We start from the raw sequence: 13,814 nt of genomic DNA, 5'->3' as shown, positions 1-13,814 counted from the left end.
CCTCCCAAGAGCGCAAGAAGGGAAACCACAGGTCCCCGTGAGCCGCACCTAGAACTTCACAGTGTCACTTGGACCACATTATGTGAGTCAGAGCAAGTCCCAGAGCCAGCCTAACTCTAAGGGAGGCGACAGAAATTATGTTTGCAGGGATGGGGGTGGGGTGCGGGAGGGAGTGGCCTGTTCACCATGCAGGAGGGCATACGGGATAGGAGGGGGTCACTGGGCCCAGTTTTGGGAGCAGCTTGTTTTGAGTTCTGTGCTGGTCCATGGGAGGCTTCTCAACCCAGCAGCCCAGAGAGGGCAGATCTCTAAGGTGCTGAGGACCCAGGCAAGAGGGCATCCCCCACCCCCTGCCCTGTGTTTTGGAGCTGGGATCAGGCAGACCCCTTCTGCTAGGGGCTAGAGAGTAAATATTTTAGTCTTTGTGCTAATCTAAATTTTAGATTTTACCAGGAGGCAAAATTGAGCAACTGTTCCTGCCAAAAGGCCGATAGTCTTTTTCCGGTTGTTTTCATTGGACGTGTGCTCACAGCAGCCTGTACGCAAACGGGAGGTAGGCCGAAGTTGGCCTGCAGGCCGGCCCCAACTGTCGACGGTTCCCCGCTAGCCCTCTGCCAGGCGTAGTCCGCCTTCTAGGGCGGGAGCGACACGCCCTGTGGAGCCTGAAAATTCCCTTCCATGACCCACATGGGCCTCTTCCTACGACCCAGCCTTGCTAGGGACACCACCCTGACCGCATGTCTGATGGAGAGGCTGGGGGAGGCTGTTCGCAGGGCACAGCAGGACAGAGTTTGGACGCACAGGCCGGGACACACAGGGTCTTCATAGATGTGAGGAAGGATTAAGAAGGAACAGGGGCGGGGAGGGGGAGTGGGCCAGGTCTCCCAGTATTGGAGTGGAATCTAAGGGGTCCGTGAATTCTATAGTCAACCTCCCCCTCCAGGTTGTTGAGAAGTATTATGGACTGACTTTATGTCTCCTCAAAATTCATGTCACTCCTGAACCCTCCATATGACTGTATGTAGAGCTATAGGACTTTTAAGGAAGTGTAGAAGGTCTAATGAGGTCATTCGATGGGGCCCTGATCCGGTAGGACTGGTGTCCTTACAAGAGGGTCAGGAGACAGCTCAAGGGACCCTCACAGAAAAAAGGCGGGGGAGCCCCTTGGGGAAGGAGCCCTGTAGCCCAGAAGAGAAGCCTGTCAGAAACCGGTACCAGCCCTGCCAGCGGGTACCTCGATCTTGGCTCCCGGCCTCCAGGCCTCTGAGAACATGAATGAATATGGTTTAAGCCGCTCAGTCTGTGGTATTCTGTTCTGGCCACGTGAGCTGACTCATACAGAAGGGTATATTGGTCACGGTGGTAAAAGAGAACATTTAACAGTTGGCTTAGCTTGATCAGTAATGTGTGTTCAGACATCTGGTATGTGGGCCTTGGTCACTCTTCTAACAGTGTCCTCTGTCACACCCCCCCCCCAAGTTAGCGATGGACCCGTCCTAGAGCAGGATGGACTCCTGCATTTAGGCTAGGTGTAAATTATGTTGTAAACCAAGACATTTTCACGGTCAACACCATTGTTTCTCATCATATGGAACAGGAGGCAGCAGTAAATGAGTCTCAAGGTCAGAGGCAAGAGGCAGTCTCTCAGAGGTCCTGGGCCCATCCCCAGCTCCTGCTTGCAGAGTGGGCACTGGCAGGGCGGGGAAGCAAGGGCCAGGTTGAACCCTGGCTCTGCTGTGCAGGACTGTACGGGCGCTCGCTTGTGCCTCGACTTCCCCAGTGGTCACCCGAAGTGGTGCCCAGCACAGCGCAGCCCAGGAACTGCGCTCAACGGTAGCTGAGACGCAAATGTGACCTCTGTTCCTGTTGGTATCACAGTGTATCTCCCTAAGGTTCTCGAAAACCTCAGTCTGGGAGGAGAGTGTCTAAAGAGGTATTTGGTTTCTTTGGTGTAACGGGGAATTACCGAAGTCGCGCTGAAGAGGTTGTGACGTGGAAGTGGTAAGTCCATCAGGAGGACGTTCTCATGGTCACCGCCCTGATTTCTTCCGCGATCAGCACATGTTACCCAGGAGCTGGAGAGAGATGAGCCCAAGCAGGGGATTAGTGCCTCCTTGGAAGAACCACAAGGACTTGAAACAGGAACACCTCCACACGTGGACCTTGGTGCTAATGCCTGCTCCGAGGGCCACAAAAGACCACGTCCCACAACTCCGCAGCGCACATCCCAGAGTTCGAGGAACACCGGGGGCAGGGGCGGCTCTCCACAGCCCGGAAAGGCGGGTGCGGCTTTCTGAATGTCACTCGCAGCTCCCTCAGAGGTCGCACTGCCACTTTGGAAGACAGTTTGGCGGTTTCTTACGAAGATAAACATAGTCTTCACTGTGCGATCCAGTGCGATCCAGTGAATTGGAAAACTTATGTTTGCACCAAAAAAACCTGCACACGGATGTCTATAGCAGCCTTGTTCATAATTTGCCCAAACTCAGGGGCAAACAAGGTGTCCTTGAGTGGGTGAATGACTGCATCCACTGTGGTGCACCCGCACGATGGAACGTTATTCAGCACTGAACAGAAACGAACTGCCAAGCCACAAAAAGACCGGGAGGAACCATAAGTGCATATTGCTACGTGACAGAAGCCAACCAGGAAAGGCTGAGTGCTGTATGCTTCTGCCCGCAACACATCCTGGGAAAGGCAGAACAAAGGGAGACAATAAAAAAGATGAGTAGATGCCACGGGGCAGTGCAGAGGGAGGGACAGCTAGACAGAACAGAGGACGCTGGGGGCAGTGAAACTGTACGACACCACCGTGGTCGAGACACATCATGATATATTTGCAAAAACCCACAGATCGTACAGCACCAAGGTGATAATGATGTAACAACGTACGTAGTTCATCAGTTGCGACCAACATTCCTGTCTGGTGAGGGATGTCTGTAGCCGGGGAGATCGTACTGGTGGGGACAGGGCACAGGGGAACTTTGCACATTCCACTCAGTTGTGCTGTGAACCTAAAACTTCTCTTTAAAAAACTTTATTTAAAAACATATAGGGTCACCATGGTAGCTCAGTTAGTTAAATGTCCCAACTCTTGATTTCGGCTCAGAGTGTCATGATCTCAGGGTTGTGAGATCGAGCCCCGTGTCTGGCTCCACACTGCTTGGGATTCTCCCTCTCCCTCTGCCTCTCCCCAACCCTGCGTGCTCTCACTCTTGCTCGCGCTGTCTCTCTCACTCAGAAATATAGATACACGGGGCGCCTGGGTGGCTCAGTGGGTTAAGCCTCTGCCTTCGGCTCAGGTCATGATCTCAGGGTCCTAGGATCGAGCCCCACATCAGGCTCTCTGCTCGGCAGGGAGCCTGCTTCCCCCTCTCTCTCTGCCTGCCTCTCTGCCTACTTGTGATCTCTCTCTCTGTCAAATAAATAAATAAAAATATTTAAATAAAAAATATATATATATACATGTACACGTACATGTACGTATACATATACAGCCTCTGGCCCTTTCTGTGCTACATGAAAGTCTAGGATGGCACTGGGAATGGATCTGTGATCACGAGGCTCTGAGCTTTGCTTCTGTCTCCGTCCGTCCCTCTTTCCTTCCTTTTTTCCTTTTTTCCCTTTGTCTTTAAAGCCAGTGCTAATCATTACCAACCATTCTTGTACTCGCCGTTCCTCTCCTGACATTTTGGGGGAACAGGATTTAGGTGGTTCTGCTGTTTGCTTTCTGTTCTCCTGGAGTACAAGGAACAACCAGAGTAGAAGGGGTAGGTAGTATGAAGAGATTATAAAGCACTTTTATTGCCATTAGAGCAATCATGTCCTGTTCTTTCCAATCCTGGATAGAGCCACAATATCTGTCTAAACAGAAAATATATACTCTGGACTCCATTTTCACCTTGTGGCAATTTTCTTTATACTTCTATCCTGCCTTTTGTCCAAAGACTTCAGATACTGTAGAGTTTTCTCGTGTGGTGTACAAAGATCCCTGATGTAGGGCATTACATTTCCGTTTTATTTATCCATTTTCCTGTCTCCTTCGTTAGAGTCGCGATCCCTGTGCCTCGCAGAGGGCCCAGCCCAAAGACATGGACAGTTAGCCACAAACAGTGGAGGTGAGGACATCCCCTTCGGATGTCGATGGAAAAAGGAAAACCTGAAGTTTTGCTGCTTGGGTAAAAATCAATATAATTGCACAAGAGGGGTATCTTAAAAATCTGTTTTATGACTTCACGTACCCCCCACCTAGAGCAGTGTCTAGCACGTAGGAAGCTAATACTGGCTGAAAGAATGAATGGAAAGTTCAGCATTGATGAGAATTGCCAGGCGCCAACTATTATGTCGGGGTGTTTAGTACATATTGTGCATGTAATGTCTCCAAGCGGAGTGTCTTCTTTGTCCTCCTGGGAGCCACCTGTACCTTCAGTGCCTGGATTCGTTTTCGCCTGCCTGCCGTGCCCGGGGGCCAGTTCTTACTTCCGGTGTTCGGAAGTATGGGGTTGTATCGTATATTCAACTCAGCTGCAATAAACACATTTTATTATATGAAATGCCGTTCTATCCCCCGCCGTGTTCCTACCAGGTGGGTGCTGGAATTCTGCATCCCAGCTGAGGAAATGGAGACTCAGAGAGGCTCAGCAACTTGCTCAGGGTCCCACAGCTCTCCCATGGCAGAGCCGGTCCCCAGAAGTCAGGTTCAGAGCATTCCCATCGCAGGGTGCCTCCCGCGCGGTGGCTGCTATTCTGGGCTTGGATTCACCACCCAAAGGATTTTTGACTGGGAAGCCTCTTGGACTGAGAGGTGGGGTGCCTCACCCTTACCCACCATGAAGCTTTCCTGTTGCTCAAACTTTGGTCCAAACCTGGTGCTGGGCTTGTCGTGAACCAGCCCAGTGACCTTCAAGCAACCCACTTAGCTACTCTGAAATATAGGTTCCTTCCCAGAATCCTAAGGACCTTTGTAAAGCACCTGTAAGGGCCGCCCTCCAGCCTCAGCAATCCAGCAAGTTGACGTTGGACTTCAGAGGTGGTGGTGCCCACCACTGGGGCTTAGATGAGATCCACTCCCGCATTTTTCTCCTGCTCCAGCTGTTGGGGGGTGGTTCTGGGGCTGGGTGTGCAGGGGGCTGTCCCGGCCCCGCTGGGGAGGAGTCTGGAGTCACGTGAGGGCAGATAAGCAGTCTCAGCCTGATGTGACAACGGCCCTAGGAGCTTCGAGGTGGCCAAGGTCTGTCGGCCCCAGAAGAAAGAGTGGAGGAGACAGTTCATGAGCTCACGGTCCCCGCTGTCAGGGCAGAATACCCAACGACACTGTAGCTCTTCCTCTCTTCCCCAAATGGTACTGTTGTGACGTGTCAATGTTCTTAACCAGGCACATAAAGAAGGCCTCTTGTGGCCCGTGTTCTATTGCTGGAAACTTAGGATGTTTTTCAAAACAACCATGATTTTTTCATTAAAGTAAAATAGTTCTATTTTTGATCAAAGGAAGGGAAATTTTTATTTCCTTGAGACAGCAAAAGGACTCGAGCATGTTTTATGCATAAAGGCCAGTGTGTGTCTGTAATGGCAGCCTGGGAAGGTCCATCTGTGGTCGGGCTGTTTGTCAGGGTGAGTTCTGGGGGGGCAGGCAGCGAGTAAATGTCACGTGAAAGCGAAGAGTGGAAACTGGTTAAGGTACAGCCAGGAATGGGCGAGTGGGTCTCCTCGCACAGATGCTGCATTCCCGTGGGACACACACATGTCCCCTTAAGATAAAGTCTCCAGGGCCCGAGTTCCTGAGTGAAGTGGCTGTCTTGGCAGCTTTGATCCTGGTAAGCATTTGAGCCCCTTTCAGGGCCGGTTCCCACCATAGCTGATGAACTTTCGGTTTAGAAAAATGGTCAGAAATGTGGATGCCGGGGCGCCTGGGTGGCTCAGTGGGTTAAGCCGCTGCCTTCGGCTCAGGTCATGATCTCAGGGTCCTGGGATCGAGTCCCGCATCGTGCTCTCTGCTCAGCAGGGAGCCTGCTTCCTCCTCTCTCTCTCTCTCTCTGCCTGCCTCTCTGCCTACTTGTAATCTCTGTCTGTCAAATAAAATAAATAAAATCTTTAAAAAAAAAAAAAATAAAAAGAAATGTGGATGCCAAGTCCAGGTGACCAGGGTTCAAATCCCAGCATTGCTACTTACTCGCTGTGTGACCTCGGGCAAGCTACCTAACCTCTCTGTGTCTCATTTCCTGATCTGGGAAATGGGGCACTCCTACCTCATAAAAGTCTCACGAGGGCTAAGCGATCTAGCAGAGCTAAGGAGCCTGGGTCATAGTGAGTGTTACAGTGGTGACGTAGCTTACAGTCATTTGGGCTCTTGCCAGTAGCATCTAAAACCTTACTGCACCGCTCCCCTGGAAAGCTTCTGGAGCCCTGCCCTCTATGGGAGGCCTTTGAGTATGTAGCCCTGGCAGAGGGTGGAAAGGTGGATAGTTTCAGAGCCGTGTCCTTCCAGCCACTGTGGCCGCTGGCCTGCCGGGAGATGAGAAGCTGCCCTCTGGCCCCTTTTATTCTGGTCCTGTGCCCAGGCTGGGAGAAAACTCATTCATATCTTACTTTTACAAGACAGGCAGCCATTTGAAACATCCTGACATCTCCCCCAAGCCGTTGGCTCATGTGAATATAATCATAATGACAAATAACAGGAAAGCTGAATGACAGTGGCCCTGTTGGGGGTCCGTCTTTGAAGCTGAAGTTCAACCCCCATGTGCTGCAGGGAGGTCCGCCAACTGGAGCCCTTGCCAAGTCTGCCTCTCTTGTGTGAGGTCCTCTGCTGGGGGAGACCAAATTGCTGTCGCAGCCCCCCAGGCTTGGCTGCACGCCACTGTTGGCCCACGAGTCCCAGAGACACCTGCTCCTGTCCCCAGTGGGGACAGAAACAAGAGAAACTCACCATCCATTCTGTGGCCTCTAAGCCTGGTCCTCAGCCCAAAGCTGGCTCCCCAGGCCAACAGGAACCCAGGAACCAGAGTGAGTTGTAGGAGCCCGTGAGAAGGTATAGACCAGCACCGTCGAGTAGAAACAAAATGTAAGCCAAACGGCATCTCGCGGCCCCAGTTCTGTGTATATGTGGGGGGTTTTTTCCTAAAGATTGACTGTCTGATTGATTGATATAAGGAATCTCTGCATCCAACACGGGGCTCGAATTCACCACCCCAAGATCAAGAGTCACGGGCTCTACTGACTGAGCCGCCAGGTGCCCCCTAGCAACCATATTTTTTTTAAAAGTTAGAAAAAGAAACAGGTGAAATTAAGCCTAGTATATTTTATTTAACCCAGTAGATCCAAAATATGACTGAGATATTTTGCAGTTGGGGAACTGCATCTCCAGAATCTGAGGTGCCTTTCCCCCCTAGACTACATATCATTCACACTAGCCACTTTTCCAATGCTCAGTAGCCACACGTGGCTGGTGACTTCATACTGGACAGGCGGGTCTAGACAGCTCACAAGGGATAGCACAACCCACATCCTACATCATGTGTATCTTAATGTTTCCCTTCAAATGGGGCTCTCTAACACGCTTGCCCTTTTGCAGTGAGATTTTTAATTTTTTTAAAAAAATATATATTAGTAGCAGCTCATCATTGAGGGGAAAGCATGCTTCGTTCTAACAATGGATTTGCAGTGGTAAGGTTGCACCCCTAGACCCTGTAATTTAGATCTTCCAACCTTCTTGTTTCATCTAGCGTGTAAGCCAGGGGCGACATGTTGTGAGCTTCTCCAAGAAGAAATGCCCCAGCTGAATTTCAGATCCCATCCGGTTATTACCGTTGAGAACACAGCAGTGTTCCACATGACTTTGTCATCTCAGCCCCGGAGCTGGGCTGGCGGGCTGGAGGGATTGCCAAATGCTGTCGCCAAGAAAAACGAGATGTTGTCACTTGGCATTCTGCTTTGGTAAAGCCTTGGAGGAAGGAGAGGGTGTTATCACCAAGAGTCATGAGAGTTTGAGGCTGTGCAAATAGGAAATAAAAACCAAGTTGGACCAAAGTTGATAAAGAGTCAAGAAGAAGAAGAAAAAAAATCTTCAGATGGCCCTGGCTTTTAGGATTTGTGAATCACTCTGACCAAAGACAGGGAATTCCTTAACCTTGACCTCTGACAGCTTTCCGAGCTTTCCGACTGCCCAAGTAGAGGAGTTTGGTTGGTAAGACTGCTCAGACGCTTGCAGAATATAGGATACGAAATACAGCAGGACTTCCCTAGTTCAGCACCCTCCGTCTCCCAGCCTGATAATTCCCACAGCAACACGGTGCCCCAGCTCTGCCTGAGTTAACAACAGAGTAACTAAAACACTGATTAATGAAACTAGATTGCCGGGACTGGTTTTAATATCGTTACAAGAACAGATTTCATTCATGGGTTTCTGAAATACAACTACAACAACTGAAATGGTGGTTTTAAACCTCTTTCATCTTCAAAGCCCTTTGATTAATATTTTATTAATCTCAGTGTGAGTGATTACATATATTTGGCAGTCGTAAACTCTGTTTTTAAAAGAAAAATGTCAATATCCAGAGCACCACTTATGAGCTGCTTGGCCCTGGTCGGGTCTCTGAGACTTCTGGCTACGTCAGCTTTCCCACCTGTAAAATGGGGACAACAATCACTCCTGCCACACAGGACTCTGCAGAATGTGCTCAGCACGTTGAAGATATAGTAGGTGCTTAGCAAGTGCACTCTCTTACTCTCCCCAAGAGAATTTCTGTTGTTCTACTGAATCAATATAGGCTTTGACTCAATCATTTTCTATCTTGGAACCAGAATGGCAAGCCTCATTTCACACCATCAGGTAACACACAGAGGCTCATTATGATAGGGCTTTTTTGTTCTTTGTGTGTATTTTCCAAGTTTTCAAAAAAAAAAGAACAAATGCACTTTTTTAAAAAGAAAGGAAGGCCTCCTTGTAACTTCCTCTGGTTATCATATCCTTGACAAGAAAATGAGCTCTAGAGCTGTCAGATCCCAACATGTACCACATTGAGGCGAGCCACCGGAGCTGTATTTCTCATGCTGCAAGGAGAAATATTAGTAATACATTAAAGAAATGGAGAAGAAGGGACATGCAGGTTTGTTTACGTCCCAGGACATTCCATTAGACACCGTGGGCCATTAAAAAAAAAAAAAGAAATACCCCAGCACATTTCAGAGGCACGTGTGTGTATGCAGAATGGCAGAATGGTCATACAGAACACCTGTCTGGATGTCTTCACCTCGAATCCTGGGGCCTGATCCATGGGTCAGGGATTGTGTCCTTGAGAAAACACCAGTGTTTTAATACCCCATGTCACGCTTAGAAATCCAAGTCAGTATTAGCCTCTTCCGCAAGGGCATGTCCTAGAATTATTCTAGTACTTCTGGGAGCCAGAGAGACAGGGCAGTTGAGGGGGGACAGGTCTCCGGGGGCCATCACCCAGCTTCACCAGCTCCCACTCACTTCACATGTTCCGACAACTTCCTAGTTTGCTCAAATATTTAAAGCAAATCTAAGCTGTCGCGTCACTTCACCTGTGAATACGTCATCTCTTGTGCGTTTCACCCATTAATACGCTCATCGTGCTTTTCAACAAAGCACCGTACCATCTTCCTGCCGCACAAAATTAAGGGTAACCTCTTAATATCATCTATCAAGACATTTTAGTTGCTCCTGATTTCTGTTTTACAGTAGCTTTGGCTTGAGTCAAGATTCAGACAGGGTTCCAACGCGACCTTTGATAAAATCACATCTCTTTCAAACTACTCTGAGATCTCAGCAGGTACCTCTTCTCCACCTCCATCTTCCTTACTTTCAGCCAAATTCTGTTACATCGTTTGATTATCTTATTTCTCAGACCTGTGGTCTGAAGGACCTCGGCTTTTTCCCAAAAAAAAAAAAAAAAAAAAGGTAATGAAATCTACACCGTGGCGTCTCTGGGTGGACTGAGCAGCTCCCATGCAGGTTTCGGGCATCGAGTCCTGGGAAGGTGGTTCCCAGGGTGTGGGATTTGCGGTTCCCTCTCCCCTCGGTGCAGAAAGGCCTACACACTTGACTTGTCTGTTCAAACCCAGGCTCTTTGATTCGCCACTAATTGTAAGCTGTATGTGTTTCCACACAGATAATCGCGTATCAGCCGTATGGAAAATCCGTGGACTGGTGGGCCTACGGCGTCCTATTATATGAAATGCTAGCCGGGCAGGTAATGTACATTTCTATACTTGCTTATTGTTGGATAATGTGAATGCTTTCGGCTCTGCTCGGTGGGACCCAGCAGCCGGTGCTGCCCCGACTTCCCTGACCCAGGTGAAAAGAGGGAGAAATCCCCCCCAGCCCTTGAAAGTGGATTCTGTTCAGTAGGCACAGCAATGATCTCTGGCCATTAAACACCCCAAACTGAGAGCTGAGACCCGGAGCATCAACAACGCCGCTTTCCTATTAAACACAAAAGTCCCTGCACGTTGAGGACGGCCTCTGTAGGTTTTCAGAATCTCAGAGCTGGGGCTGGGTTAGGGTTCCTTGTAAGCTTGTCTGCACAGACTCCCCGCAGCTGCTGCCCGGGTGTAGAGTTGGAATCATTCGCGGAGGAAGAAGACAGCGGAGCTTGAAGAAATGCCTTCGTAGCTCCTCCCCATTTCTCCTCACCTCGCCCTTGGCAGTTTGTTGCAATTTTCACAAAAGTCCAACGAGGCTGAACCTCCAGTTATAAAAGGACAGATTAGGTTTCTCGGAGGAATGCAGCGTATATCAGGATAAGCGGGGAATGATGGCAAAGCTGACATTTTCTTAATGTGTGGCCTTAATATCTGTCGGGTTGGGGCAAATCACACAGACTGCTGTAACAAGCAACCCCCCAAACCTCAGTGGTTCAACATGGCACACGACTTTATTTTATATTCTTGGCACAGCCCGGCGGTGGGTGGGGGAGAAGCCTAGAGGTAGCATATGTCACTCCTTCCTACAGCCCACTGGCCACATGGTCCCACTGGGACAGGAAGGGGTGATAGGGGAGGGGGAGATAGAGTGCACCTGTGAGCCGTGGAAGGTTGGGTGAACATCTACAGATCTCCGCCATTTTACCTAAAAATGACTCTGTTGTGGGCAGCTTTTTTTAATTAGCAATAATCCTGCCTCGGATAAACCTCATTGGCTACGATACTGCCACTGTGCAAAGCTTGGGCAGCTTTTTTTAATTCCCAGCAGTTGAGCACTGGTGTCGAGGAGCTGTACCCTCTCTAGCCAAAAGTTGAGTAAGAGTAAGTGGAAAGAAATGTGCATGTTGAGCAGCTACCCCCAAGGAAATCTTTGACTCTTTGTCCCCGGAGGGGGAGAAGAGTCACCCTTTCTGACCTACAGAGTTCATCAACTCTCATTTATGCATGCAGCGTGTACTTGTTGATGGTTTACTCTTTGCATGGTGACCACCAGAAACAAAACAAACACCCTCACCTTCTTGAAGCCTATAAGATAGAGAGAGAGAGAGAGAGAAGAGCAGTAAGCTAAGAGAAAAAGTAATAAAGCAGAAAGAAAATGTAGTGCGTGAGGAAGGTCGAAAGTGAAGCAAGGAAGGGCAGGGAGGGACTCATGGAGAGCTGAAGTGAAGACCAGCAAAAAGAGGATACCAAGTACATATGTGGAGTGGAAGCATTTTGGGCAAGGGAAACAGCAAGTGCAAAGGCCCTGGGGTGGAAATGTATGGCCATGTTTAAGAAAGGGATGGGAAGCCACCAGTCTGGCCAGAGCAGAGTGGATTAGAGAGGGAGTGAGAGGCCTGAGGTCAGAGGGGGAAGGGGAGCCCCAGGTCTTGTGAGCATGGAAGTCATCACAGACTCTTGGCTTTGTCTCTGGGGTGGGAGGCCATTGGTGAGCTCCCCTTTATGGGTCTTTCATTGTCTTACATCTAAGTAGTCTCTTAGAGATTCAAAGAGACAGGGTTCCAGCCTACATTGGGTTGTTAACTGAGAAGGGATGTTAAGACTTGATTGATAGTAAAATGGTTGGTGATGATTCATTTAGGTTTTTAACCCCTATAAAATGTTCATCTCAGGCCAAATACCCCCATTTGTAAGCATGGAAAAGCAGGTCATCAGAACCACGGTCAGTGAGCCAACAGTGGTTGCCTGCCCCTTGAGTGAATTTCCTGTCTTTAGAATTTGGGCCATAAAGTTTGACTGAATTATGGGCCCCTTGAGAGCCAGGCTGTTCACGAAGGCGCAGGAAACGGAGTTCCCCTTCTTGGTCTCCCTTGCATGTTCTGACTCTGGAGCCCAGAAACAAACGCTGCTTTCACTGAGTCACATTTGCATATGCCAACAAAAGAAATTGGTTGGGTGGAAATAGGATCTGTGTCACTTCCGAGGGCACTTTCCAAGAGATCAGATGAGCTGACTCGTCATTGGTGAGCAGGAGATTAGGACTTCAGAAGTCCTGTGCCCCCCCCCCCACAGGCCACACGCCTACCCCCACTTTCCTTCCTCCCCAAGCCCAGGGACTTCCTTCCCTAGAGGAAGGCTCAGGCAATGCTGCCCTCCTGCAGGGAAGACCCCTTCGGGTGCGTCTTAAAAATCCTGCCTCTCTTGCCTATTATCTCTGAGGCCCCCACCTGCAGACGCCCTCCCCACGCGCAGTGCTTCCGTAAACATTCTGGCACATTTCCATTTCCCATCCTGCTTCTCAGACTCCCGTTAGCCTGCCCGATAGGACCCCTTCCCTGTGGACATTGGTGACACCCTTTAGAAGCGACATCTTAAAGGCGACCCACGTTTGGGCGCCGTGGTGGGCTCAGCCGTTACTCGTCTAAATCCAACACAGCGTTTTCATTTCGGTACCCGCTTCTTCGTCTTCCCCGTGACTCAATGCAAATTTCAATGTATTTCTGGGCGGTGAGTCAGCCCAGAAAGGATAATGAAGGCTCTGAGACTTTACCCACAGCCCCCCAGAAGCTGCAGCAGCCTCCAGACCCAGCAGAGGGAAGAGACGCAGTTATTGAAAAGTAAGATTAATTATAAAGCTGTTGATGGGGTTATGGTCTAAATTTATCCTCTTTAATCACAGAGGGCTGACGATGAGCAGAAAAGAGAGTTTATTGCAATTTTCTTCTCATTTGGTATATTTATCGTCCGCAGCCAAGGGGACAGTTAAGCAGAAACAGCCTGAGTCTTTCTTCAGTTCCTGGACTGCTTGACAAGTATGATTACTTTGGGGCGTAAACAGTATTTACCCAGCACTGTAATAAGCATGTTGTGGTTCTACGTGCTCATGGGTCTCCGTCATAAAGGGACCAGTGCTCTCCTCCTTATGTCCCCTTTTTCCAGAGCAATCTATGCTTTATCTTCTTTCCTGACGCGTTGGTAATGGGTGCTTTCCCCCCAGCACTTTTCACCTGAAATGTCTTTGGGTGTGCGCCAGCCCCCCGCCCCACCCCCCACCTCCGCCGGTCACCAGCGGTCTACGGACAACCATGGCAGGGCCCCAGCATCCAGGAACCAGGAGGTGACTTAGAAATCATTTTAGAAAGAGTGAACCATCACCCCTCCTCTGTCTAAACTTCACCAATTGCAGATTGCTAAGGAGAACACCTCTGGTTCGGAACATTTTCACACCCAGCCGAGAACCGTATCTGACACGCAGCTTAGCTAGAGACACTAAGCCCCGATCTGTAGAAATTTAAAAATAATCATGGGAATGTGGGAAAGAGGGGAGAGAAGCAAATCCAAAATGGTCACGCACTTACTCCTCAGCAACACATCCCCTCCTGTCGTCCCCAGGCTCAGTCGCGGACTGGGAAGGAGACGGAATATAATTATAA

General features: G+C 49.5%; 1 protein-coding gene and 1 pseudogene across 2 annotated transcripts in view; one reads left to right on the top strand and one right to left on the bottom strand.

The window, feature by feature from the left end:
- PRKCA (protein kinase C alpha) overlaps nucleotides 1–13,814 on the top strand; it is a 391,832-nt gene that overhangs the window by 351,399 nt on the left and 26,619 nt on the right. For both annotated transcript variants that reach the window (XM_045080929.1, XM_004749112.2), the window contains exon 14: nucleotides 10,128–10,208. In XM_045080929.1, coding sequence (XP_044936864.1) covers nucleotides 10,128–10,208 — 81 coding nt within the window. The remainder of the gene's footprint in view (nucleotides 1–10,127; nucleotides 10,209–13,814) is intronic.
- On the bottom strand, nucleotides 11,063–11,182 carry LOC123392311 (annotated as a pseudogene).

Source organism: Mustela putorius, unplaced genomic scaffold (assembly GCF_011764305.1).
Source record: "Mustela putorius furo isolate JIRA1106 unplaced genomic scaffold, ASM1176430v1.1 tig00000487_pilon_pilon_pilon, whole genome shotgun sequence".
In the NCBI taxonomy this organism is placed as follows: Eukaryota; Metazoa; Chordata; class Mammalia; order Carnivora; family Mustelidae; genus Mustela; species Mustela putorius.
The sequence above is the reverse complement of the archived record's forward strand: the minus strand, read 5'-3'. Positions and strand labels throughout refer to the sequence as shown.